The 27,949-nt window shown below is 42.1% G+C and overlaps 1 protein-coding gene and 1 long non-coding RNA gene across 7 annotated transcripts; one reads left to right on the top strand and one right to left on the bottom strand.

Annotated features, from left to right (window-relative positions):
* Window positions 1-360: 360 nt before the first annotated feature.
* LOC106003705 lies at window positions 361-18,022 on the bottom strand. 5 transcript variants are annotated; one of them, XR_006604125.1, is made up of 8 exons: window positions 17,888-18,022; window positions 15,366-15,497; window positions 10,583-10,639; window positions 10,087-10,134; window positions 9,779-9,896; window positions 9,015-9,307; window positions 2,581-2,689; window positions 361-1,229 (listed from the first exon to the last, which is right to left on the bottom strand). It is a non-coding gene; the product is annotated as an uncharacterized LOC106003705 (long non-coding RNA). The 5 variants fall into 5 exon arrangements; XR_006604126.1 differs by lacking the exon at window positions 10,583-10,639 and adding an exon at window positions 10,413-10,517; XR_006604127.1 differs by lacking the exons at window positions 9,779-9,896; window positions 10,583-10,639 and adding an exon at window positions 10,413-10,517.
* KLHL31 (kelch like family member 31) lies at window positions 1,728-21,956 on the top strand. Of its 2 annotated transcripts, none has more exons than XM_004771854.3 (3): window positions 1,728-2,148; window positions 14,444-15,648; window positions 17,356-21,956. In XM_004771854.3, exons 2-3 carry the CDS (start codon window positions 14,477-14,479, stop codon window positions 18,086-18,088), a joined length of 1,905 nt encoding a protein of 634 aa, XP_004771911.1. In that variant the 5' UTR covers window positions 1,728-2,148; window positions 14,444-14,476; the 3' UTR covers window positions 18,089-21,956. The 2 variants fall into 2 exon arrangements, with proteins under 2 accessions (XP_004771911.1, XP_004771910.1); XM_004771853.3 differs by having other exon boundaries at window positions 1,730-2,197.
* Window positions 21,957-27,949: the final 5,993 nt, after the last annotated feature.

Genomic DNA, 27,949 nt, shown 5'->3' with positions numbered 1-27,949 from the left:
GATACAATGGCTTTTACTGCCTTTTCAACAAACCCTCTTCCTTCAGGTGTTAGGGAGCCAAAGCATTCTAAATCCTTGCTACTCCAAGTGTGGTCTTTAGATCAGCAATATCAGCAACACCTGTGAACTTATTAGAAAAACAGAATCTCAGGCTCCAGCCCAGACCTACCTTATCAAAACTGATTTTTTAAAAAAGATTTCATTTATTTATTTGACAGGCAGAGATCACAAGTAGGCAGAGAGGCAGGCGGTAGGGTGGGGAGGCAGGGTCCCCACTGAGCAGAGAGCCTGATGCGGGGCTCGATCCCAGGACCCTGGGATCATGACCTGAGCCAAAGGCAGAGGCTTTAACCCACTGAGCCACCCAGGCGCCCCTCAAAACTGATTTTTAATAAAGTTCCCAAGTAATTTTCTGCTTACTTCTTAAAGGACCTTTCCATAATCATGTAATCATTATCATAAATACTTATCTAAAGCTGATTTTTATCATACTACTAAGAAGAGAGTTGAATGCCTTGGCCCTTGACTAGAATCAAGGAGGGGGAAACATGAAGGATCACCTGGGAATGATCCTCTGTTAGCTTTATAAACCGTACAATAAAGTTCTTTGATATACTTCTGACACATTTGAAGCTGGATGGCTATGTGTGAAAACAAAGAATTTTTTTTTTAAAAAATCAAAAGAGTTTTCCCTGCTAAAAAGCTGAATGGAATTTAAGACTAAGTGGTAACTAAGATGCCAACCAGTGAGCTGAGAGGTTTGGGAAGTCTGGAAGCCAATACATATGGCATCATAGAGTCTTAGAGTTAAGGAATTATATTAAGGATGAGCTAAGCCAAGTGCCCAGCTGGAGTGAGGGTCCCTACATCACCTTTTACCTCCCCACTTCCACTCATAAGGAACTGGCTCCTTTTCATCATTAGGACCCATTTTAATCATTAAGAGTCAGTTGCTATCAGAGTTTTCTTTCCTTACTTTTAATATTTCCCAGGAATATCCGCCCATCGGGCCCAATTTTGGCCACAATAGGGTATAAGAATGTTCGCTAAATCCACTTGTTGCCCAACAACCCCCATACACTTGCACAGGTGTTTCATCCATCGTAAGTCCTCTCTCGGTATTTTCTTCAGATTGTCCCAACAGTCACAGCTTCCGAAGTTCTCTTCGTTCCCGCCACTCCTTCAGGGTGCAGAATAATTTCCTAGTGTGCCAACACGCAGAGCGATGCCTAACACATCATCCAACAAATGAAAAATAATTATAACATGAATTTTCCAGGACCTATTTTTCCATTATTACAGTCTAATATCACATTAACTCTTATCAGCTATTTCACATCCTTGGTGTCTATTAAAAACTTGTGGTCAGTTGTAATCCTCTGATTTTGTTTGTTTGTTTTCATATGGAGTGTTGCCGAAGTAGGTATTTCTACACCTGCCCGTGTGCTAGAGTGTGTGTTAGTCTCAGACATCCCTGGGGATCACTGGAGAGTCAAGCCCTGGTCCCAGACCTCACTCTGTGCAACTATACCATGACCCTAATCGTGTTGATGCCATATCTGAGGTACCAAAGAAAGCACTTTGTCCTCCTGAACATGCGCTCCACTTCTAAAGAACAGCCTATTTATAAACTCGATCTTTTCAGAGGACCTGAGGTGACCAGGGGATTGACGTTTCTAGAAGCTAATTTTTTCTTCACCAACTTCCCTTCTTCTTACCAAGTATGTACCCTGATATCCCTGCTTCCAACCATTCAATTCCCACCAAATTAATTTTTTTCCTCGCACCCAGGCTGACAGACTCTTGACTTACTTATTTTTTTTGTTTAAACAGCTGAGCAGGCCAAGAAACCCAACCCCTCTCCACCAACCAGAGCCCCGCCTCTGCCCCAGGAGGCCTGGAGTTGAAGGCCAAAGAGGGAGAGGGGACTGTACTCTGGGTGGGGGAGCGTGGGCTCTGCTGCCTCATCCAGTAGGACCGCAAGGGTCACTCTAAAAATTGCTGCTGCTGGGACTCCTCAGGTGGCTGCTGGTGGCTCCCCAGTGCGGTTTCCTTTCCCTCCGTCCCTCTCTCTCCCCACAGATTGCTTCCCAAGAGGAGCCTCCTGCTGAAAACTCATCATTACACATCCCGACACCACACAAGAGGGTAAGGAGCTGGGACCACGATCTCCAATTCCTGACTTCTAGATTCTAGGGTGCGTATGGGTGGGTGGGTGGGAGCGGGTGGAGGTATCTGTGTGCTCGTGGTAGGGGGGCTGTGCCACTGACAGGCAGTCTATAGCCGGACCCCACGGCTCATGTTCTGGATCTGAAATTGGGAGCCAGAACACATTCTCTCCCAGTGTAAGGAATGCCAGAGATCAGAAGAATGTTATAGTAAGAGAAATGCGTGAGAGGGCTGCTTTTAAAAAGTAAAATGACCTGTCATTTCCATGAATAATTTTCAGTCTCTAAAGCCTAAAACATGTTCACCTTCCTTTATAGAGAAAGGGGGGACAAAGTAAAATTTGTAGGTTTTGTTCACAAAGTTTTGAATTCCGTCTTCATTTTTATCAGGAACCATGTAAACATTCAGTACCTGATAGGTTTAGATGAAATACAATCAGTTTAATTCAATCGGTAACACAAAAGTCAGAGAACTCCTTGAAGTCCCAGAAATATCCATATTGGCAACATAGAAACTCCCCCTATAAAAAGAACACAGGTTTTACTTAACCATAAAATGAGTTTTTGTTCTTAATGTGCACCTTTGGCTATCCTGACCTCAGTTTTACGTTAGAAGTGAAACGGTGAAATGGAAAACCCCCCCTTAAGTCGGACTTCACTTAAAATGGCAAGTGGCAGAAGCTGGAATGTTTCTATTCCCGGAGTCCGTGCTGATGAGCTAGAACAGATGCAGCGACTGGAATGTGACAGGACAGGGCAAAGGCACAGCTGATTCGCCCCTTTGGCAAAGACACATTCTGGGATCCCAGTTCATTCTGGCATGAGAGTGACAGTGACACTTCTACACACATGGCTTTGCAGCTTGCCCTGTGTAGAGTCTCTCCCAGGAGGCAAGGAGAGAAGGCGGCAGAAAAGAGAATGTTCTTAAATATAAAGTGGCAATTCTTTTCTATGATCAGTTGTAGAGGTTTGCATCTGAGGGCTGTGTCAAGCCAGGAGGAGCTTCTCTCTAGGGTAATGCCTCCACAGGGACTTGCCGGCTCCTCAAAGAGAGTAGAATTACATCACCATTTCTTGTCTTCACTGTCCTCAGCCCAAAGGTTCTAGGTCTATTTTGGGTCATGGGTCTTTTTCAGAACCTCAAGGAAGCTCTTGGCCCGCTCCTCAGAAAAAGACACATAAACACACATGTGTAACATGTTTCTTAATATTCTAGAAATTTCCATGGAATTCATGGACTCACTTGAAATGCAAACCAGAGCAAGGTTGCTAGATAAAATACAGAACACCCAAGACTCCATTTGAATTTCAGATAAACCACAAACCAGCTTTTTGTATAAGCATGTCCCAAAATAGCGTGAGAGATATACTTATTCTAAAATATGATACATGGTTGATCTGAAATTCAAATTTAACTGGACATCTTGTATTTTTATTGGCTAAATCTGGCAACCTAGACCCCACTGCATACCTCCTAGGTGAAGAATCCCCTGTCCCAGATGGTGTGTCTCTATCTGATACAGTTGATCGTAGGATTCTGAAAAAACATATTGGGGGGAGAAGAGATACCAGACCAGACTTTGACAGTTCTGGCAGCAAAAGCCAGCTGTTTATTCTTAACTCTGTGTAAAGTTTTAGAAGAGAAAGTTACACATATCCCCATCTAATAGATGTTGAAACCGAATTCCTAATTCATTGATGTTTTGCTATAGGTCTATTAGATGGTTAGAGCAAAAAGAACACTAAAACTCGATTTCCAGTTCTGTGACAACCAGAGAGACATGAATCTGAAAAATTACATTTCCAACCACCCCTTCCCACACACAAACACACAAAAGACTAGGAAGAGAAAGAGCTGTTTTCCTGAAATTCCAATAAAACTCAAACCAAAAGTTTTAGCACTGGATCCCTGTGTCCTGTATGCAGCCTTGGTGAATGGAATTGTAGTTAACTTTGTGCATAGTTTCTATATACTTAGATAAAAGCCAGGCATAATTCTTTAGCTAAATTAAAACATATGGAATAAATATTTGTTTTTAAACAACAAATTGGGTTGGGTTGATAATTTCATATTCAACCCAACACTTAAAAGGAAGTGCTTTGTGCTCTGATCAGAGCAACCAATTCATGCAGAATCTCCTTGAACCTCTTTCTGTTTTTGGCTTACCCAACCTATGGGAGTTTTCTGTCTTTACTACCTATAACAGAATTAAGAAATCCACAGGTTTACTTCATCCTCTGATTTATTTTAAACTCAAAAAGGCAATCCTTTTTATTTCAGTGTTTGGCGTTACAAAGAACCATTTCATGTTCTCTATATCCAAATTTTATTTGACAACCTTAGGTCTGCGTCACTCAGTCTCTCTCTTCTCATGCTGGAAAGAGTTAACTTTTTAACCTGCTACAGGTTTTAACCTACCCTGCCTTTGAGGGAGGCGATTACGGTGGTCAGGACTCACTCTGGGTTTGAGTCTTTGTTGCACTATGGGTTGCACGCTTGTGTGGCCTTGGATATGTTTTCAAAGTCTCTCTGACTCTTAATCTCTTCATTTGTAAAATGAACATAATATAACCATCTCTTCAGATTTCAGTGGTGCTTAAATTTAAAAAAATAATCATAATAAAGTCATGTAAAGTATTAAACCCAGGGCTCCACACACAGTTCTCAATTAATAAATTAATATAATTATTATTTCAATTAGAAGTGGAGGTAACAGTTTACAATTAATACATAATATGGATTCATGCTCGGTGACTTATATTTAGGAATAATTATTAATGTACTTAAATTTGGCAAATACAAAAGGTGATGAAAAATACAATGGCTCACATCACTGCCCAGCTGTTTATTGGATGTCGAATGTAGGATACTATCGTAATAGAAATGGCACGGGAGCCAAGGTCTGTGGTGGACAATGGAGGAGAGTATGGAGGTGCCTTTCTATTGCCCTTCTATCTAGTTTTGAATGGGCAGCTCTTCCAGGAACCCAAGAGACTGTTCTGGGTAATCCTGGATCCAGCAGAGAGAGGAAGGAGGCTGTGGTCTGTGACCAGAGAAAAAAAATTCTCTTGTGTGTTCTGCACAGAATGAAGGCATAGTTCGGAAGCATAGGGAGCCTTCTATAACCCTCTGCACCCTGTCCAAAGTCTTTTCTTTCACCCAAAAAGGGAAGGACAGGAAAGGATTTGCAGTGCTTCTAAAGAGCTGTTCACCCCATTACACAACCTCCCCTGCTGTAGCTGGTCCCCTTTCCAGCAACAGTCTTACTGTGGCAGGGGCTGTGGGAAAAGTGCAAGTTCTAACGGTCTCAGAGAGTGTGTATGGTTCTTCCTTTCTTTCATTCCCCCCGTTGGGAAGGCTCCCCCACCCTTGAGCTCACTGGAGCTGGGTGCGGAGGGAGAATCAAGCCTGTTGTGCTGTAAGAAAAACAGAGAAACAATCTTGAAACTCTGCTAGCCATGGGCACCTCAGCAAGGCTGTGTGCTCCTCACCATGCAGCCCAGACCACGACCCCAGTCAAAGCCCTACAACCCCCACACACCCCCACCCCCCCTACCCCCCCACCCCCACCAATGGTAGCCATGGCAACTGCCCAGGTACCAAGCCCAGAGAATCCCTGAGCAGCTGGCCACAAGGCACTCACTCCGTTTTTAAAAAAAGAAAAAGAAAAAAGCTTTAAAAAAATAACAATAACTAAAATCCTCATCCAACTCTGAATTAATATATAAAGGAATCAATGAGAATGGGGTGCTTTCAAAATTTATTACTTAATGTCTATGTTATACTCTAGATTTGCCCAGCTTCACAGGGGTGAGTGGTCCTCAGGTTTCTCTGAGGCATCTGTGGAGTCCTGATTGGAGGAAGAGGACACAGACTAAGAACACCTGGGCAGGTGGAGAGACAGCCTCACCTCCAAGGTGCACACCTAGGAAAAGGATGTAGTGGCAGCACTCCCGTAAAGAAAGATTGAATTTGCGAGCATATCTGAGAAAATATGGCCACTAGGAAGTGGAATGTAGGCTCTGATTTCGTGGTCTGTTAAATGGTCTCCTGTTTCTCTCCCTCTGCCTCCCCTAGAGCTAAAAAAGCCACTTACCTCTACAGAGTGATTTTTTTTAATTTTTTATTTTTTATAAACATATAATATATTTTTAACCCCCGGGATTCAGGTATGTGAATAGCTAGGTTTACACACTTCACAGCACTCACCATAGTCTACAGAGTGATTTTAAGGGCTCTAAAAGCTCTCTCGTATTTTAAAAATGTATATATTAAAATATTGTTTTAAATATTACTTAATAGGAGCACCTGGCAGGCTCAGTCAGTAGAGCATGTGACTCGATCTCAGGGCTGTGGGTTCAAGCCCCACATCGAGTGTAAAAATTACTTGAAAATAAAATCTTTGAAAATGTTAATAATATTAAAATCAAATTAATTGAATCAATTGATGTTATTTAAAATAACATTTACAAAATAAAATGACATATCCATAATAAACAGTTACCCCTTGAATAGCACAGAGGTTTGGGGTGCCAGCCTCCTCCATAATAAAAAATCGGAATATAACTTGACTCCCCCAAAACTGAACTAGTGCCATACACAAGTTACCGGGGAAACAAACTCTTTATGCAGAGAAGATTAAGGTCACACAGCATGTTAAGAGAATACTTGCAACACTTGAGCTCACTGCAATAGTACCAGTGAGTTCTACCACTTTCTTAGGTAGTGTAGTATGGACCACCGTTGCTTTTATGCAGCTATGACTTCATACTGTAGCTTCACATTTCTCCCAACATAAATGGTGCCATGCATGTGGTCTGCAAGCATTTGTATGCCTAAGTTTTGACAAATTCTAACTTTTTATAACAGATTTGTGTATATCTCATGGTGGTAAACAATAAAACAGGCTAGTATCTATGTATGTTTTATGTATTCATGAAAGACCAAACTTTTCCTTAATTTTTTCAATATTTCTAGACTACATGGTTCATCCTTTTTTTTTTTCTTCAAATTATTGCAAATCTCCAAAAATATACTTCTTGAAAAAAACCTGTGTAAGTGGACCCATGCAGTTCAGACTTGGGCTGTTCAAGAGTCAACTGTGTGTCCATATATATAGATATATATACCCACACATACATAAAGGAAATAAAAAGTGGCAACAGGAAATAAGAGAAGGAAGGACTGGAAGAACTACCAATTCCCCTAGGGCCTCATATTGTCTTCTCCATTCCTGGAGATTTTGTAATCCTTCTTGATCACAAAGGAATTTATTGAGTCCAAACTCTTCTCAGCATCCAACATCCTTTAATATATTGACCGAATATGCCCACCCACTGTCTCCATCCTTTATATATTGGCCTAATATATAAGTAGTCTCCTTCATGACTCAGCTATCTGAATCTATGCATACCATGCTGAGTCATGGCTCCCTGCTTCAGCATGAGGCATTTCCTCTACTTCTAATGACCTTCTCCTTCCTATACCCACTCCTCTTAAAAATTCTTGGTTTGGTACCAGGACCAGCAAGACTCCTATTAACTGCAAATCTTCCCACCCCAACACCACTTCATCAAAATGATCAGAGAACGTACTCTGTATGACTTCAGTGCTTTTAAATTTATGGAAACGTGTTTTGTGGTCCAAAATAGGGTCTGCCTTGGTGAGTGTATCATGTACACTTGAGAACAATTTGTATTCTGCATTTGTTGAGTGTAATGTTCAAGAAATATCAATTAAGTCAGGGTGATAAATAATGTTCTTCAGATAATCTATAGCTTTACTGATTTTTTTTTTGTCTAGTAGTTCTGTCAGTGTCTGAGAGACAGTTATGAACATTTTCAAATATAATTGAGGAATTGGCTATTTCTCCCTTTAATTCAGTCACATTGTTTTCCTTCACATAATTTTGAAAGTCTGTTATTTGCACATATAAATGTATATGTGTTATACCTGTGATGATTTGACCTTCTAATCATTATGAAATTCCCTCTTCATCACTGATAATTTTTTTTTCTTGAGGTGTATTTCACCTGGATATTAACATATCCACTCCAGTCTTCTTAGGTCTACCATTTCTATGGTAAATCTTTTTATGCCCATTTATTTTTTTACCTATCTGTGTCTTTGTATTTATATTGAGTCTTTTGTACACAGCATATATTTGGGTCTTGCCTTTCTTATCCATTCTGAAATCCTGTGCCTTTTAATTACAATGTTTCACCCTTTAGCATTTAATATAATGAATAATATAATTGGATTTAGGTTGACCATTAAATTATTTGGAGGTTTGTTTTTTTTTTTTTGGTCTCCTCTAATTTTTGTCCCTCTGTTACAAGTTTCTTGCCCTCTTTTGAATGCCATTAAATTTACCTATTGGGTTTTTTCAGCTATATTTTGCATTCCTTAAGTGATTGTCTTAGGGCTCTGCTATCCATTACCAGTCATCAGTTCACATGAAGCTATTAAGCACTTGAAGCGCAGCTTGTCCAAAATGAGCCGTGCTGTAAATATAAAACACACCTTGTGTTTTGAAGACTTAGGATTAAAAATATGTAAAATATCACATTAATAATTTCATTCCAATTACATGTTGAAATGATAATATTTTATAAATACTAGGTTGAATAAACTCTACCATCAAAATCAATTTCACCTGGTTCTTTTTAACATTTTCATGTTCCTACTGGAAATTTTTTAATTGCATATGTGACTCATGTTATATCTCTATTGGCAAGCACTACTCTAGGGATTACGATATACAGTTAAACTCTCACAACTATAGAAGTTAATACTTATTACTTCACATAAAATATAGAAACCTTGCAACTGTAAGATTCACTTACCATCACTCCATCCTTTATACTGTAATAATCATATGTGCTACATCCAGAAATGTTAGAATCTCCATGAGACGATTTTACCAGTTTTGCTTTGAAGAGTTATATGAATTTTAAAGAAGTTCAGAGTCTTTTATATGCATCCAGATATTTATTATTTCTCATGTTCTTCATTCCTTCATTCCCCTTTTGGGATCTCTCTTGCCCAGAATTCCCAGCTCACTTTCCAGGGGATGTGTTTGCCACAAACCCTCTGCTTCTTCAATACAGTGATACTTTCTGTTGGAGTTGTTGCTGCCCTGTAAAGTACCAATTGCAGTCTGCTCTTAGGTGAAAAGCCATCCAAAAAAAACCCCCTAAAGTCAAAATCCACAAAAGCACCCCAAAATCTGTTAAGGGTTGGGGGATTCATGCTATGCTATTTCTTTTTTCCAACTCTTGATTCCTCTTTGAAATTATCCTGTTTTTTATACTCCCTACAGACCGTGGATAGTTTCCCCTACTTCTCTCCCTACCCCCTCCAACCCATGCCCCCCCACCCTCACTCCCTAGAGCTCCTTCTTAAACTCAAGTGGTTCTTCTTCGGAGGGTGGGGTTTTCCCAACAATATTATGATATTCCTAAAGGCAGAGAGTGAGCTAGTCAGCAATCTATCAAACTTAATTTAGGATACTTGAGGATGCTCCAATTATGTGTGATATAGGGAAATAACAATGTAGCAAAGGAAGATTTGAAACTGGAAATCATATATTAGTGGCCCTGCAGTTCACCTTTGGATTCCTTTGGAATTCCCTGCTGACCCTTTGCCTCCTTGGCCTCATCATATCGCTATGTTGTCAAGGCCAGATTCTCTCTTTTCTCCAGACACCTCAGAATTACACCCTGTCCCTGGGACAAGAATGATTGAGTACAGTATACAGTTGTTAAAATAAAGAGATCCTTCTGTACAGAGTTGGTAAATGGGCAAATAAACAGCCAAATAGTTGCTGCCCTGAGCTCCCCCTGAAGCCCTTCCACCCCTCCATCCTTCCCCCAGAAGCCCCCGGGCCCCACTATTATCCAGCAACTGAAGACTTACACAGAGTCCTTCAGGGAAGCCTCTGGAACCCTGCTCCAGACCTGTGGCCTGTGAATCCATATTATTTAGTAGGTGCCATGTTTTATCAGTTTTTGAATATTTGAATACCACCCTGCACTCTAGCAAGAAAACAGGAGTTCCCCCTTCTCCACAGAGACACCTTCCAAGCCCCTTGGTGCTGCCTAAAATTGCAAATAGTTCTGAAGCTTCGATACACTGTTTTTTCCTATACATAGACTTGTGATAAAGTTTATTTTATAAATTAGACACAGTAAAATATTAACAACAGTAACTAATAATGAAATAGAACAATTATAACAACATACTATATCAAAGTTATGTGAACGTGGTCTCTCTCTCTCTCAAAATATCCTATTGTTCCGTGCTCAGAACAGAACTTCTTCTTGCAGGGATGGGAGATGATAAAATGCCTGTATGATAAGAAGATAAGAGGAATGGTGTAGGCATTGTGACTTCGCATTAGGATAACACTGACCTTCTGATGATATGTCAGGAGGATCATTGCTTCCTGACCACAGCTGACCACGGGTAACTGAAACCAAGGAAAGCAAAACCACAGATTAAAAGGGGACTACTGTAATCATTTACCGATAGATAAACAGAATATTTACTATTTCAGTCTAAAATATTCACGTTACTCCTCAAGGTCAGGATTGCCTTCCAAATAAGGAGTGGTCACGAGCCCTACATCTGCATGAATAGAAACATCTCCAAAGGGGTTCTTCCAGGAAAACAGACAAGGCTTTTCCCAAAGACACATTGGTGCTTCTATTCATATGGTAGAAACTGATGCTTTAAAAAAAAAAAAAAATTCTGCTGTGCTTCCCTAGTTGCTTGTTATCAATTTGTACTTGTCCTGTCTTGTCTGTCTCACATAACTTACATATCGTATGGCTCCATCCTTCCCAGAATGATGCTGCCCACACAGCAGTAGGTGTCTGATAACTGAACAAAATTTTTAAAAGTTTTAAAATTTAAAATTTGCTCCAGAAAAGTCCATCACAGGGACACTTGCCACCTAAGTCAAATGCATTTGAAGACTAAACTGATGGTGGGTTGGAAATCTGTTTCACAAGGTAAGGCTGCATCTGTCATTGCTTGCAAGAAAGAATGAGGAAGGACAAATAGGCTGTAGTTTGTAGACAAATATGAATATGAATATGACAATTTGAGCTTAGTGAGGAAGACAAAGTCCCTGGCAAAGGGATAGATTTCTGTTTCCCACCCACTTGCTTTACTTCTTCCACATGGAAAGGAATAAGGACAAACACAATAGAAAGGTTATAGAATTTTTAAACATACTTTCCCATAATTAAACTGAAGGGCTTTTCAAGGGGGATCAAAGCCGGGCTTTACCCTTCAGGGTGAACTCAGCAGTGTGACTTAAGAGAAATGCATACACATACAAACACACACCCCTCAAGAAAACTATGAAACACCGAAATACCTAAATGTCCATCAGTCGAAGCATGACATAAGTTTTGTATATCTTTAGTATGGGAGACTATGAGAGAGTCAAGTATCATATGGTTTCACTTATGGAGCATAAGGGAGGACATTGGGAGATGGAGAGGAGAAGTGAGTTGGGGGAAATCGGAGGGGAAGACAAACCATGAGAGACTGTGGACTCTGAGAAACAAACAGAGTTTGGGGCTGGTGTGGGGGGTGGGGTAAGCCTGGTGGGATTAAGGAGGACACGTATTGCATGGAGCACTGGGTGTGGTGCATAAACATTTTGGATCACTGAAAAAAAAATTAAATAAAATTTTTAAAAAAGAATGATGTAAATTTATGTGTGTAGCAATCTGGAAGGAGACCCATTAGTTACTGCTAGGCGAACAAAGCAAACTGCCCAATAATAAAGCATAAAAATGCTTTGATGCAAGTTCTCCTAGAGGGGCTGGAAGTGACTTATATTGGCTCATGGGAGGCAGTTGTTACATTTTCATGAATTTGACAGGCTGGTTGTTAAACAGTAGACACTTTAAAATCAGCTACAATGAGTGTATTTGCACCAAAGAAATCTACACCTTACCAATAAGGGCTCTCCCCCCAGCCCCACTACCACCCCCAATCCCTTGCCTCCTTAGAGAGCTGGTTTATCAGCACACCACTGCTCAAAAATGTGCAGATACAAGTTTGTGTAAGCATAGCCAGTTATCTGAAATAATATATACCAAACCGTGAATTGTTGAATTTACGCATACTGATTTTATAATCTTTTCTTTAAAGATTTTATTTATTTATTTGACACACAGAGAGAGACAGGGAGTGAGGGAACACAAGCAGGGGGAGTGGGAGAGGGAGAAGCAGGCTTCCCGTGGAGCAGAGAGCCTGATGGGGCGCACATCCCCAGGACCCTGGGATCATGACCTGAGCTGAAGGCAAATGCTTAACAACTGAGCCACCCAGCCACCCCTGATTTTATCATCTTAAAAATGGAAAAAAAAAAAAAAAGAATAGTCTCACAAAAATGTGAATGCTACCACGCTGTAAGTATAATCAATTGAAAAGTCCAAGTGTAACATCTTCTGATAACTATGCTCAGAATTTTGAAAAATTCTAAAACAATTTAATCAATGGTATTTTAAAGGTTCTGCATGTATTTGCTAAACTTAATATATTTCAAGTCTGTTTAATACTAAAGCTGCTTAGAGCTGCCTTAAAGGATCAGACCACTTCATACAGGTTTAAATACTGGTTCAAATATTGGGGCGCCTGGGTGGCTCAGATGGGTAAGTATCCAGCTCTTAGTTTTGGCTCAGGTCATGATCTCAGGGTCCTGAGATTGAGCTTGCGTTGGGTTCTGCACTGGGTATGGAGTCTGCCTAAGATTCTCTCTCTTCCTCCCTCTGCCCCTCCCCTAATCACTTGCACTCACTCTCTCTCTCTCTAAAAACAAACACACCAACAAAACTGGCTCAAATATTTATAACACTGATAATAGAAAATAGTTCTATTATATATAGAACCATATGTATATAGAATCCATATAAATATGTCCTTATGAGGATATATCTCTATGAGCACATTCCTACACTTAGATTTAATGTCAAAGCAAAGACTATCAGTCATACTCCCATCAACAATGCATGGGGAGTGCCACAGCAAAATCTGATTATTGTGAACACTAAAAAATATTTTAACTATCTGATAAGCAAAATGTGTCCACCAAAAAGTAAAAAGATCTCTGTGTTTCAGTTGACAGTTCCCTGATTATAGTTTAGTTTTAAAAAAATATGTTGATCAACTATTTGTATTTTATTTTCTGTGAACAACCTAGTTTCCTAGTCACAGCTTTTGAGAATTTTGAGTTGAATTACCTTTTCCTTATTAACTAATTGTTGGAGTTTCTTTAAACATGTTAGTTAACCATTTGTCAAGAATGTTACAAACATCTTTCACTATCAATGCTTGTCTTTTAAACATTTGATGTTTTATAGAAGTTGTGGGGTTTTGTTGCTGTTGCTGCTGTTGTTTGTATTCAGATGTTTCAGTCTTTTCCCTATGACTTCTGGATTTTGGGCTATGCTTAAGAGGGACTTTCCTACCCTAAAATTAAAACAAACAAAAACCTACTTTGTTCTAGTTTTTGTGTGTGTGAGTGTGATCTAACAATTTCATCCATCTGGACGTTATTTTAGTGACTGCAGAGAGTAGAAATCAGTTGAACTAATGTATCGCTTCGAGTCCTTACCCATTGATTTTTAAGTTCCATATTTATTCTGATATGTGTGTGTATATACACACACACACACACACACACACAATTTTATATGGATTCCTGAACTTCAGTATTTTTCTGAGGAAAACTTTAGAATTTTAATCTTTAAGCCCTTCATGAGATGTTTAACTACTATTCTGTAATTGCTGTACAGCTAAATCAGAGACTATCTGGTCATTTCTGCTGAATAAAATGACTTGGCATAAGGAGAGGGTGGTGGGGTTATGGACACTGGGGAAAGTATGTGCTATGGTGAGTGCTGTGAAGTGTGTAAACCTGGCGATTCACAGACCTGTACTCCTGGGGCTAATAATACATTATATGTTTATAAAAAATTTTTAAAAATTAGTAAAATGACTTGGCAGTATAGCTACTGGGAGGTCACATTTGATAGTATAAATCTTTCTAGAATTGTCTTCAGTGCTTGATGCTGAAGTAAACTCAATAAAATGTGCATTTAGTTTAATGTAAGTCTTTAAATCCCCTTTGAAGTTTAATCTACATCAATTAAAAACTATTATGGAAAAGAACGGTTTCTCAATGTAGCATTTCAAAGTCCAAAGAGCTGTTAAAATAAAACCATGCTTTTTTTTTCTTTTCTTTTTTTTTTAGCAATATCTTGCCTGTGACAGTGTGTTTGCCAACATGGCCCCCAAAAAGAAGACTGTGAAAAAGAGCAAAGGAGATATTAATGAGATGACTATAATCGTAGAAGATAGCCCTCTGAACAAACTAAACACTTTGAATGGGCTCCTAGAAGGAGGCAATGGCTTTAGCTGCCTTTCTTCTGAATTAACAGATGCTTCTTATGGCCCCAACCTCTTGGAAGGCTTAAGTAAAATGAGGCAAGAGAACTTCCTTTGCGACCTAGTCATTGGCACCAAAACAAAGTCCTTTGATGTTCACAAGTCAGTGATGGCTTCGTGCAGTGAATACTTCTACAACATCCTAAAAAAAGACCCATCTACCCAAAGGGTAGATCTCAACGATATCTCACCGCTGGGCCTGGCTACTGTCATTGCATATGCCTATACTGGAAAGCTGACACTCTCTTTGTATACTATAGGAAGCATTATCTCTGCTGCTGTCTATCTTCAGATCCATACCCTTGTAAAGATGTGCAGTGATTTTCTGATACGAGAGATGAGTGTTGAGAATTGCATGTACATTGCTAACATTGCTGAAACATACTCCCTGAAAAATGCCAAAGCAGCAGCCCAAAAATTTATCCGGGATAACTTCCTTGAATTTGCAGAATCAGATCAGTTTTTGAAACTTACATTTGAGCAAATTAATGAACTTCTCATAGATGATGACTTACAGTTGCCTTCTGAAATAGTAGCATTCCAGATTGCAATGAAATGGTTAGAATTTGACCAAAAGAGAGTGAAATATGCTGCAGATCTTCTGAGCAATATCCGCTTTGGTACCATCTCTGCACAAGACCTGGTCAATTACGTTCAGTCTGTACCAAGAATGATGCAAGACGCTGATTGTCACAAACTTCTTGTAGATGCTATGAACTACCACTTACTTCCATATCGTCAAAACACATTGCAGTCTAGGCGCACAAGAATCCGCGGGGGCTGTCGAGTCCTCGTCACTGTTGGGGGACGTCCAGGCCTTACGGAGAAGTCCCTTAGTAGAGACATCCTGTACAGAGACCCTGAAAACGGATGGAGCAAGCTTACAGAAATGCCAGCCAAGAGTTTTAATCAGTGTGTGGCTGTGATGGACGGATTTCTTTATGTGGCTGGTGGTGAAGACCAGAATGATGCTAGAAACCAAGCCAAGCATGCAGTCAGCAATTTCTGCAGGTATTTGATCCTTTATTAGGAACTGAAATGGTTCAGTATTGTGAGGAAATTGCTCTGACATAGAAGTAAATGAGTCCTGCCTGTTAGCTTAGTTCACTGGCTCAGTAAATCAATAATGCCACATTACATGTATACAAAAGTCCACATCAAGTATATGCATATATAAAATGCACTCCAGATTTCTGAATAAGCCTATGAAATGAGCTGGGAAAATGTGGTTATTCGGATCTTACATGTGAGACATCTGATACCCAGACAAGTTATACCACAAGTGAGTGGTAATTCATTTCATATTCTCTCGTTTATAGTAACATTCCCTTCACTGTACACTGTTTTTCTGAAAACAAACTGGGTACAAATTTAGTTTTTAACACTGAGTAATAAGAAAGGTCAAAATAATACAGAATTTCTTTTAAATGACTATTACTGATGACTGTCAAGATTCATAATTGGCAAATACAATGAGATCATTTAAAAATGTGGCAGGTCATTAATTCTTAATATTTTTTGAAGACTGAATTCTATAAAAACTGTCCATTTCTTTCATGCACGTAGAAATAGTAAGGGTATAATATATCCTTCAGAAAATGGAATTCGAATGCCATGTTGTCTGTGTATATTTATAATAAAAACACTTTCATATATATATGAAATGTCAGGAAGTCATGCTTATATCGTGGTATAACGATATACCTCATCATAACTGATGAGGAAGATCTAAAAATTTATAAAGCATGTCATTTATTATTTTATTATTTTATGTCTGTGTGTCATTTAAATGAATCCAAACAATTAACTGATTTTTGCCCTTTAATTTATAACTATAGTTAGGTTTTGATTTGGAGGTTAAATGGGACAAAAATGAAGGAACATCAAACTAATGCAGGGAGGTCTGTGTTTACAATGCTTTGGAACTACGTAAACAGTTTAAAACAGGTTTTCTAGGACTGCTTATTTTCCTCCTGCTGATAACTCTGTTGGGTACTCAACCATTTTTGCAGTATTGGTTTCAGTACTTGTGATATAATAACTGTAATATCAAACACTGAAAAGACAGATCTCTAAACTGAAAAATCTTACCTATGGGTAAGTGCTAGAAAATAGAGGAATATCGAAAGTTAACCCTCTGGTGATGCTTTTGGACACGAGTTCCATTGATCTCATTCTAAGCAGATCGAAGACTTGGTTGAGTGACGTAGCTTTACTGTTCCAGTGGCCAGGTGTCTGCCAGACCTGGAGAAGTCCAGTTAGCCAACTGCTATCTAATTAAGCAGTAAGAATGAGCCAGGGATGGCTGGTGTCTGAAGATGTGTGGAACTGACTTAAATGTGGCAGGGTTCCCTTTGTGATTGCCGCAGATACCCAGCTTCCACCTGCCTCCCCCACAAGCCCCCGTCTCATAAACACCCCCCCCCCATGATGTGGGAGTACGGGAGAAGAGGGCCTGACCAGTGGCGTCTGTGGGGACTTCTCCCAGAGGCCCGATAAAGGCAGCGGTTTTATAAACGGGAGGAGGGGGAGTCGCAAACTCGTCGCACTTCACTGGCTGAGAAACAAACCCCAGCCTGCGGGCAAGGAAGTGCGTTCTGTGCCTAGCTTAGCCTCCCTGCCTGAAGAGTGTCACAGTGGCCACGCCGTGGGTTGTGGCGTCACGCGGGTCCCTGGCCGCCGCCAACCTGGCTGTCACACTTGTTCTGCCATTTTCAGATACGATCCCCGCTTCAACACCTGGATCCACCTGGCCAACATGACCCAGAAGCGCACGCACTTCAGCCTGAGCGTGTTCAACGGGCTCCTGTACGCCGTGGGCGGCCGCAATCCCGAAGGCAGCCTGGCCTCGCTCGAGTGCTACGTGCCCGCCACCAATCAGTGGCAGCCCAAGACGCCCCTGGAGGTGGCGCGCTGCTGCCACGCCAGCGCGGTCGCCGACGGCCGCGTGCTGGTGACCGGCGGCTACATCGGCAGCGCGTACTCGCGCTCCGTGTGCGCGTACGACCCCACCGGCGACTCGTGGCAGGAGCTGCCGGGCCTCAGCACGCCGCGAGGCTGGCACTGCGCGGTCACGCTGGCCGACCGGGTGTACGTGATGGGGGGCAGCCAGCTGGGGCCGCGCGGGGAGCGCGTGGACGTGCTGACCGTGGAGTGCTACAGCCCGGCCAGCGGCCAGTGGAGCTACGCGGCGCCGCTGCTGGTGGGCGTGAGCACGGCGGGCGCCTCGGCGCTGCACGGCCGCGCCTACCTGCTGGGGGGCTGGAACGAGGGCGAGAAGAAGTACAAGAAGTGCATCCAGTGCTTCAGCCCGGAGCTCAACGAGTGGACGGAGGACGACGAGCTGCCCGAGGCCACCGTGGGCGTGTCCTGCTGCACCCTCTCGATGCCCAACAGCGTGACCCGGGAGTCCCGAGCCAGCTCGGTGTCCTCGGTGCCAGTCAGTATCTGAACCCAGGTAGCTGCGGGGACGCAGGAAGGGCAAACAGGAAAATACGTAACATTTACTACAATGATTGTATCTTACGCCGTATCGAGGCGTCTGTCTTGGTAGTTTTGAATTCCTGGTAGGGCGGGCGTAATCTACCTCTTTAAAAAAAAAAAAAAAAAAAAAAAGGCAAAATACAGGGCCCTGGCCAACAAAGAAAAGAAACCAGTTATTTCAGCGGCCACTGGGTGGCAGACGGAATTTGTCGTAGGCACTCTTCCCGCCGGGGCATGGCCCCTTCGTGGATAGCGGTTACACCCACATTTGAGATTTTTCCTCTACCCTTTAGTACACATGAAGCTTATGTGAGTAAGCAATTTCGGGTACGAAAGTTGATCTTCTCTCGTCTTTTTCTTTAGGAAATTAAAAGTGTTCAGTTACCGCTTTTATTTTAAAATGGAAGGCCATCTATATCCATAAAGGTTAAATTCTACGTTTAAATACAGTTTCTTTTTCCATACGCGACTGAGTAAAGAATATTGAAAGGCGTCCCATGATAACGTTCTAAAACTTAAAACAAGGTTTGACCGGAGAGTAACAGGGACTCCTCCCTGGACTGTCACACTGATCCCTTTGGTTTATCCCTTAATTCTCCTCTAATTCTGTGCCTTAGTCCCCAGGGTATTTGCTATTGAAAAATACTTGCTTTCAAAGAAGCTACTAGTCATTTAGTTTATGGTGTAAATTTTGTAAATTTCAGTCATTTTGTTGTTTCTCCTGGAAGTATTGGCACTTTAACCTTTGTCCCCTATTAAAGGAATTGCCAGTATCATGGCAGTCTTACTTTGACCCTAAAAAGATGCAACCTTGACCCTAATATAAGCCCCAAGAAGAACACCAGATAAAACTATGGCCGTAAGGACTATTAACTTAAAGCTTATATAGCCCGTAGATTATACGACTGATAGCAATAATTTGATTTCCCTCATTTTTTATATGGATGAGAATGAAGGGAACATTTGGAATTCTTGGGTTTGGCAGTAACAGGATGAATGGCTTCTCCTGTTGGTAAATGTCACCATTTCCCATTTCATAGTAATTCTCCTGATTTCCTAATTAAAACTCTAATACATTCATTTCACATGGACATAATAATGCCCTTCTGTTCTATATATTTTAACTTCATCTGCTCCAAATTAGCTTTGCAAATTAAAATGTATCCACTGGATATCATTTCTCTTACATATTTGCCAAGTTTTAGAGCAAGGGAATGATTGTAGTAAATGATATATATTTTCCTTTCTTACAATTAATCACTCTACTCTGGTGGCTTATTTGTTTTGGAGATGTGGCCTATCAATTATGGGTTATGTGCAATTGGTTTTTGAAAAATAAAACTATTTAAATGGTTAACCATGAGATGTATGGAAATCGAACTGGGTTTTCATTAGTCCCATTTCTCCTACCCTATGTAGCTAGGTTGTTGCTAGAGTTACAATATTTATATTTAAAATATTTTATTTGAACTGTGAAAAGTGGTTCATATAGTACACTTTGTGGAACAATTTTATATCATCTCCCCTTATGAAAAGTTCAGTCTATGTGTATTTAACAGTAACACTTGGTAAAGCGTACAACACTGTAAACTAAGAACAAGGCATTATTAATGTAAAAACACTGGGCTGTCTCCTCACCCCACACAGAACATTCGGAGCTTCTCCAAGTAGGGAGTAGGTCTAAAGGCACCTGCTCCCTTGACTCATTCTCCAGCCACACTGGAGAATAAAGCTGTACAAGAAATAAGTTTATGGAACAAGTTAAACCACTGAGCCCCTTAAGCTATCAGCATACTAACTATAGATAATTTTTGTCCTTGCAGGATCTTTGATAAAATAAACTTCATTTTTAATAAATTAGTTTGGCCACAACTAACAAAACCTATGTGAGGGTGGCTATGACATCTTTTAGTTTGGTATAAATATAATATATTCTTGTACACTTGAGCAGCCTATAGTATCTTATAAATTTTGAAAGGAAGAAAGGTGATTTATTGTGGATCACAGGTCACAAGTGGGGCAAATAGGCATAATTCCTGATGTACAATAGTAGATGTGTCTCCCATTGAGATTCTAGAGGTTTTGTGAAGTGGAGGACCTAAGGCTTGGAATGAAATAGGAATCAATCAGTTGTAACATTTTATCTTGGAAGAATGAGGAGAGATTGAAACGAGAGGGTTCTTCAGCCTTCAGAGCTTGGTAAGAGGTTGTCCACAGACTTGGCAGTGGCTTTCTAGACATGAGAGTGAAGACATGTTAGCGCCGGATAAATCATTTAAAATGACCATGTAACATATTTTCCATATTGTTTATCTGAAGATTCTGAAAACACACCCGTCGAGGCTTACCAGGTACCCGGATGCGTCGCTGTTCTATCTTATGCCTCAACAGTTAGGTCAATAAATAAAGACGGTATGAATTTAGAATCCTGGGATTTCTGGCATGGCAAATTGATAAGGAGGGTGGAACATTAGGGTGGGAGAAATGGGTGGGGTCCTATCCTGGAACATCTCTCACGGACAACTGAAAGACATGGAGGTCTAGAGAATCAAAATAACGTGTGTCCTGGTTCGTGTGCTGGAGCCATTGTTCCTAGAAATGTGACAGGTTTGTCCATGTTTCCCAGCTGGAAAACGATGTCATTTCTAATGTGTTTTGAGCTTACATTTAGTTACACTTCCAGCCTCAGGATCCAACTCCGGACCTCCTTTTATTTTTCTGAAAGAAAAGGACATCTAATTTTTGTAATGTGTATTTTGTAATCGCCAAGTCCTGCGATTAAATAAAAGCATCAACTCAATCCATCAGAGCAGGAGCAAGTTCCCCAGCTGCTGAAGGGATAAGCTGTCTTTTTCTGAATGGGCCAGATTCCTGACGTGCTAGTGTCGAGGAAGCAAGACTTTAATGTAGTCTGTCCGCTTTGAGTTAGACTCTTGGTGCTTCGCTCTTGTCCCTGGTGCACTAGTTGCTTTAAGTGACTTTGAATGAGTTTCATGTTTACTTCTTCTGGTGTAAGACTGGTTAAGTATAGAAAGTCGGTGATGGTGCAGATTAATATAATTCAAATCAGTGATTCGACGATAGTGGGGTTTTAGGAACGAAGAGGTGTAACTGGGGAAAGAAGGAAGTGAAAATGTACTAAATGGTTCCTATTTAAGCCAGAGCAGTAATTATAGTAAATATATTTTACAAACATGCATGTAACTAGAGGCTTCCCTGGAAATACGTGAGTGTTAAAAGGCCAATTTTTTGCTGGTTATCTTGGCCAAATATCTTCAGAAATTGATCCAAGATACTAGACAAACTGGAATCACTTCATTTTTTCCCCCGAGTTACAAAGAAACATGTTTATGTAATCTTCTTTAAAGGACTCTTCTGCATTCTCTTTTGAACGAATGTTCTCTGAATGAGCTCCGTCCTCATCCGAGCCACTGATGAATACGATTTCTAGCACAAGATAGCATTACAAGGAATTATTTTTCAGTATGTCTCTTCATACCAGTAAAAACTACAGCATAATTACCTCAACACTCCTCTGTGGTAATTATAAGAACTAAAGATTCTAAAATATTAAAGATTTACCCTCCAGCACATTCAGAGGGTAAAGACCACCTAAATTTCCCTCCCAGAGAATTTGGGATAAAAATACTTGTCTTGGACACTCCTTTAAAAAACAAACAAACAAAAAACCTTTGTATTTATTCAGCAAATCCTGGCGAAACAAAACAAATTCTTTCTTTAAAACATTCTGGTATTATATAAGGAACAACAAACTAAAATGTATGTGTATCTGTATCCTTACCACTATCAATAAAGCTGTATTCAGTGAGAACTTAGTCAATATCAGATGTGGGTGGTTTTGAAGTGTCCTTTGTGTGATGGTTGGGGTGTTTGGTTTTCTCCTCCAGTTAGTTTTCATGATGATTCACCTCAGCAAAACACAACAACAACAAAAGAGATGACAAATAATTGAAGGGTTGTTCCAACAGCTTGCAGACTAGTAAAAGAAAAATGTATAAAACGTCAGTAATGACTTGCTTGTGGCTCAGACAAAAGCCTACGTTTGGTCTCTCTCAGCCCTGACCATTTAGAAATCACAGATAAAGTGTGGTGGTTTCTAGCCTTATTCCCGCCCTGACCACAGCTGCCCGGTCACGGACTCGGTTCGTCATCATTGCGATGAAGCTACATTTTCGGAAATGAAATCGTGCTGGTGTCCCGGCAAACTCTCACCGCCTTACTCTTCCACCTTGCCTTCCAGATGAGCAAAGGAAGCTCATAAGATGCTCAATCTTCGATCTGATCTAGCAGTTAAAGAGTAACACTCAGTTGAGGTGGTCCTTTCCAGAAAATTCAAAATGGCAGCAATTACTTTTTCTTAAACTTCTCCAAGCTCTGTTATCATGAAAAGAGACTAGAAAGCCCCCACACAGAAACAAGCTGGTGCCACATTCCCAGTTTTGAGCATACCTGCAGGAGCCCCAGAGTTTCCTTGAGTTCTCTTTGAACTCCCACATCTAGAACTCCAAGCTTCCCCACGGGTCTGCACTCCCTCCCACGTTCACATACTAGTCTGTCTGTCCAGTTCACAGCACGTGTGAAATTATTTAATGACACGAAGGACATCTAAGGTACTCTAGGATGTAGCAAAGGAATAACCATTTTGCACCTACTGTGTTTGGCAAATTTGATAGAAAGACCAGAGACAAAAAGATATCCAAACCCACCTCTATGCTTTTTCCTCATCTGGGTGATAAAAAATTGCATTAGGAAGTCCAGTTCAGGAAAGGGGACAGGCCTGGATGGAGAGAGGAAACCCAACCCATGCTCCCTAGAAATACTCTGCTCAGCCCCTCTTTTTTTTTTGTTAAGATTTTATCTATTTTATTTGACAGAGAGAGAGATCACAAGTAGGCAGAGAGGCAGACAGAGACAGAGGGGGAAGCAGGCTCCCCGCTGAGCAGAGAGCCCGATACGTGGCTTGATCCCAGGACCCTGAGATCACGACCCGAGCCGAAGGCAGCGGCTTAATCCACTGAGCCACCCAGGCGCCCCTCAGCCCCTCTTGTTTTCCTTTCCAGCCACATTCACAAGTTGGGCTATGAACATAGGTGTGTGATAAATTATTCCTTAGCCAATGCCAGTCTTCCACCCTGTTTCAGGCCAGACTTGCTCCTTAAAGAGTGGTGAGGAAGGGAGGCACTTTTCCCTAACCTTTGGACAAATGCAGTAGCTTCTGGTTAGCCAGCCCAAGATCCTATATTGCTTCTTTTCTTATCCCTTTCAGGGAAGCACCTTTAAAAGTCAGCCTGACTCATCTTGGAGAAATGACCATTCAGGTTTTGCCTCAATATTCAGTTGTAACTATAGAAGCAATGTTCAAGAAAGACCTTTTATTTTTTTAAGACTGTATTCATTTATTTGTTAGAGAGAGAGAGAGAGCACAAGCAGGGGGAGCTGTAGGCAGAGGGAGAAGCAGGTTCCCTGCTGAGCAGAGAGCCTGATCGGGGCTCACTCCGAGGACCTTGGGATCATGACCTGAACTAAAGGCAGACATGTAACCAACTGAACCACTCAGGCGTCACCAAAAAAGGCTTTGAAAATGACTATTTCTCTCATTCAGATGGGGTGATATGTCAAAATGGAAGAAAAAAGGCCGTAATTTCATAACAAACATGTCTCTGTACCCCGCCGCCACCATCTCAATCCGTACCCACAAGAGGGAAGTGCCCCACTTGTGTCCTCCATTCATATCATGGAGGACTGGCTGGTTTTGCTTTGTGCTCACATTTAGGTTATCCCTGTAGGCTCTCCATTCAGAAATTCTTTTTCCGTCTTGGAGACATCACTACCATCAATTAGAGGGGGAAACTGAGCGGGATCTATTTTTGGTGAGCCAGGTATGAAGTGACTTAGGTCAATTCTGCCTCCATCACTACATCACAGAAGTAGGCATCTGGCCATACCTAGAAGCAAGGGAGCTGGAGAAGACTTCAGGGGAGCCCAAGAGGAAGAAGAAAGGATTTCATATAGCATCATCTCTGCACATTGAATGATTACATTTTGGAAACCACTGCTCCCAGCTTCCTTCCTCATTTGCCCACGGAGCAAAGAGCTTCCCAGGCCAACTGCCTCCCCTTAATCTCTGGATCCACGTTCTCCTCTTTCCTTTTCCTGGCTCATAAGACTTGTTCTGAAGTCCTCTAGTGTGTCTTGCCTTTTCCCTTCTGAAGGCCAAGCCCGAACAACTCTTGCGGCCTTTTTTCAATTCAGGGCCCCCACAGGTCTACACAAACTTCAGTTTACTTAATGCTTTTCTAAGTTTGTTTAAGTAATCTCTATCCTTGATGTGGGGCTCGAACCCAGAACCCAGAGATTAAGTCACACATTCTTCTGACTGAGTCAGCCAGGTGCCTTGCGTTATTGCTTTTTTTTTTTTTTAAAGACTGTATTTATTTGACAGACAGAAATCACAAGTAGGCAGAGCAGCAGGCAGAGAGAGGGGGAAGCAGGCCCCCTGCCGAGCAGAGAGCCCAATGAGGGGCTCGATCCCAGAACCCTGGGATCATGCATTACTGTATTCAGTAAGCCTTGACTGTTGGTATAAATCTGGTTCCCACAAACCATCAAGGAAATCTGTCCAATATCAGAATCACCCCCTCCTCCCTCCTTGGGTCTCCCTGTCCCAGGGCCCTGGGATCATGAAATGAGCCCAGACAGATGCTTAATCAACTGAGCACCCCAGGGTTCCCCATTTCTTTAAATATTTCTTGAGGGCGGCCACATTCCTGGCCACATGGAGAAACCTGAAAAGTCAAGAGCCTACCCATTAACACCCAGAGGACTTCTTCCAATTCAGGAATAAGAGTTAGAAGGAGGGACTGCGCAGGGCACTCGCAGCCCAAACCCTGGCCCCCTTCAGAACCTCCACACCTGCCTCCATCTGTGGTTCTCTCATTTCTTTCAAAGTTAACGATACTGAGGACAAGGGAGAGTCCTGGGTGATAGACAGTAAGGCTCTGGGCCTGAGGCGACCAGAGATAGTAGGAGAATGAGATGTTGTATTACAAAGACAAAAAGTGGCAAATGCAGGGATGCTGGGTGGCTCAGTCGGTTAAGCCACTGCCTTCGGCTCAGGTCAGGATCCCAGGGTCCTGGGATTGACTCCCGCATCGGGATCCTTCCTCAGTAGGGAGCCTGCTTCTCTCTCCGCCTCTGCCTGCCACTCTGCCTGCTTGTGTGCTCTCTCTCTCTGACAAATAAATAAATAAATAAATAAATCTTTTTAAAAAAAAAAAAGGTGGTAAATGCAGCTGTAAGGGGGATCTGCTTGTTGTTCTTCAGAGACACAACACGGAGGCACACTTCTGAAGGCGATGTGGTGGACCACAGACCAGCCCCACGCACACTTGGGAGCTGCGCTCTGAGGGTGACAGGGCCACTGGAAGAGAGTCTCCCAGGAATGCTTGCATTGAATGGAGACAGACCGGCTCCATAAAAAACCATGAAATATGAAGACACATCAGCTCCCCCTTGATTTCTCCTGAATTTTCCCAGTTGAAATCCAGCTCAGCAAGTGAGTACCTTTGGTGAAGACCTCTGCCCTTGCCTCCACTGACCAAACCGAAAAGAGAGAGGGAGACTGCAGGGCTGGGAGGGCCCTGGGATCACTGTGGGCAGACCAGAGTCCTGGGCTGCAGAAGGAAACTTGAAACCAGAAGAGTGAGGCTCCCCTGGGGTGGGGGGGGCGGTGGCAGGGAGCCCTTTACTGCAGGGTGTGCCACCATTAAGCCCTGACATGCAGGGACTGGGGTCTGGAGCAGCACTGCTTTGATGCCTCCCAGGTTTGCTGCTGGGGTTTTGCTGCAGGTTTGCAGGGAGAGCTGAGAGAGGCCAGTGCTCACAGGCTGGTCTTCTCTGGCTGCATCAGCCCTTTCCGTTCTGCACCCAGTCCCTTTGCTGCCCCACCCCCACTCCTTGCGCCATACAAACGGTTTCCTTATACACTTTCTCTTTCCCTGGGCAGGGCAAAGTTAGCCCTGTTGTACAAAACCTGGCTTCCCCCTCTCCCTGTCCCACTAGTGGTCTGTCCTGGATGGAGGTGAGGGTTTAAGAGTCAGATGTGGAACAGTCTGCAGGGTTCTGTGCCAGTAGTGGCTAAGGGCACCAGCCAACAAGAGGTGGCGCTGCGGTACCCTTTGGAGGGATGGAGGGCCTGCCGGCTGGCACAACTATGACCTTCCAGCAGTCCGGAGCAGCTGTGCTGGGATCAGCCAGGGCTGTCGGGAAGCTGGAAACAATGCACAGTTCTCTCTGGGTCTCCTGGTGATTCTGGTATCTGCTTTCTATAATAAAGAGCCCGTGTACTTTAAAGAGGAGGAAAAGAGCTAGGCAAAAGCTTTTCTGTGCCGGGTGGAAGAATATGGTGAAGTCGGTGACACCTGGACTCCTTACAAGACCTGGAAGGACCCGAGTCACCTCTAGCCAGGGTGATTCCTCAGTGTTGCAATCATCGTGCCTGCCTTCAAGGACAGACGTGTGGCCACTTGCAAATGAATCAAAATCCCCCCAGTCCTTCAAAACTCACATCAGAAATGTCTTAAAGGCTCTTGATTTCATCTCAGTCATGATCTCAGGATCCTGAGCTGGAGCTCTGCATCAGAGGCTGGTGAAATCTGGAGCAGAGAAACCGGCCAAGTTAACCCCTCTCCAACCTGCAGAACTCAAAAGGCAATAAATGTGTGTTGCTTTAAGGCACTCAGTTGGAAGGGTGATGTGTTCAGCAACAGAAGAAAACTAAAGTCTCTGCTGTTCAATGAGCAGCCCTGGCACAGGCCCAAGAGAATCGGGACATCCCCGGATCAGCAGGTCCCTAGGGGAAGAGCAGAGTTAAGCTGGGAGGACTCCGGAAAACTGGGTCACATGCAGGTTTGATTCAACTTTCAAAGCACCTGACCCCTGAGTGTCCACAGCCAATGGTGATATGCCTGTGTTCCCCCTCTTTAAAAGTCATTTTGAGGGGGCGCCTGGGTGGCTCAGTTGTTAAGTGTCTGCTTTATCATGATCAGGTCGTGATCGCTGGGTCCTGGGATCGAGCCCCCACATCGGGCTCCCTACTCTGCAGGAAGCCTGCTTCTCCCTCTCCTATTCCCTGTGCTTGTGTTCCCTCTTGCTCTCTCTTTCACTGTCAGTTAAATAAAATCTTAAAAAAAAAAAAAAGTCATTTTGATGGACCTCTTTTTCATTTAACTACTATTATTTGATTGATGCTACATTTACTGTTAGTGAGGGCTGACAGAATAATGACCCATAAGGTAGTGTTTTTCAGATACAGATGTTGTTCTATCATTCTTCTGCGGGCCCTGTAGACTATATACAATGAATTGTATTTTGCTCAAAGAAAAATGTCCATTATTACTTAAATGATCATTGAACTTTGACACGACCAAATGGAGACATTCAGAAGAATAACAACCATTTCTTTACCCTCTGAGCTGCTATTAGAAATCAGTAGACGTTGGGCAACCTGGGTGGCTCAGTCAGTGAAGCATCTGCCTTCAGCTCAGGTCATGATCCCAGGGTCCTGGGATTGAGTCCTGCATCAGGCTCCTTGCTGAGCTGGGAGCCTGACTCTCCCTCTGCCTGCCTCTCCCCTCTGTTTGTGCTCTCTCTGTCTCTCTGACAAATAAATAGTGTATTTTTTTTTTTAAAATAAAAGTAACTTAATATTACCTCAAATTGGTTTGACTGGTTTTAAAATAACACATACACACAACCCCAAATGGCAGTACCATCCCCAGCTAAACTTAGTAATGTTTTTATTATTAAT

The sequence above is a fragment of the Mustela putorius genome, unplaced genomic scaffold (assembly GCF_011764305.1).
Source record: "Mustela putorius furo isolate JIRA1106 unplaced genomic scaffold, ASM1176430v1.1 tig00003983_pilon_pilon_pilon, whole genome shotgun sequence".
NCBI classification, from domain to species: domain Eukaryota; kingdom Metazoa; phylum Chordata; class Mammalia; order Carnivora; family Mustelidae; genus Mustela; species Mustela putorius.
This window is presented reverse-complemented; position numbering and strand designations above follow the sequence as displayed.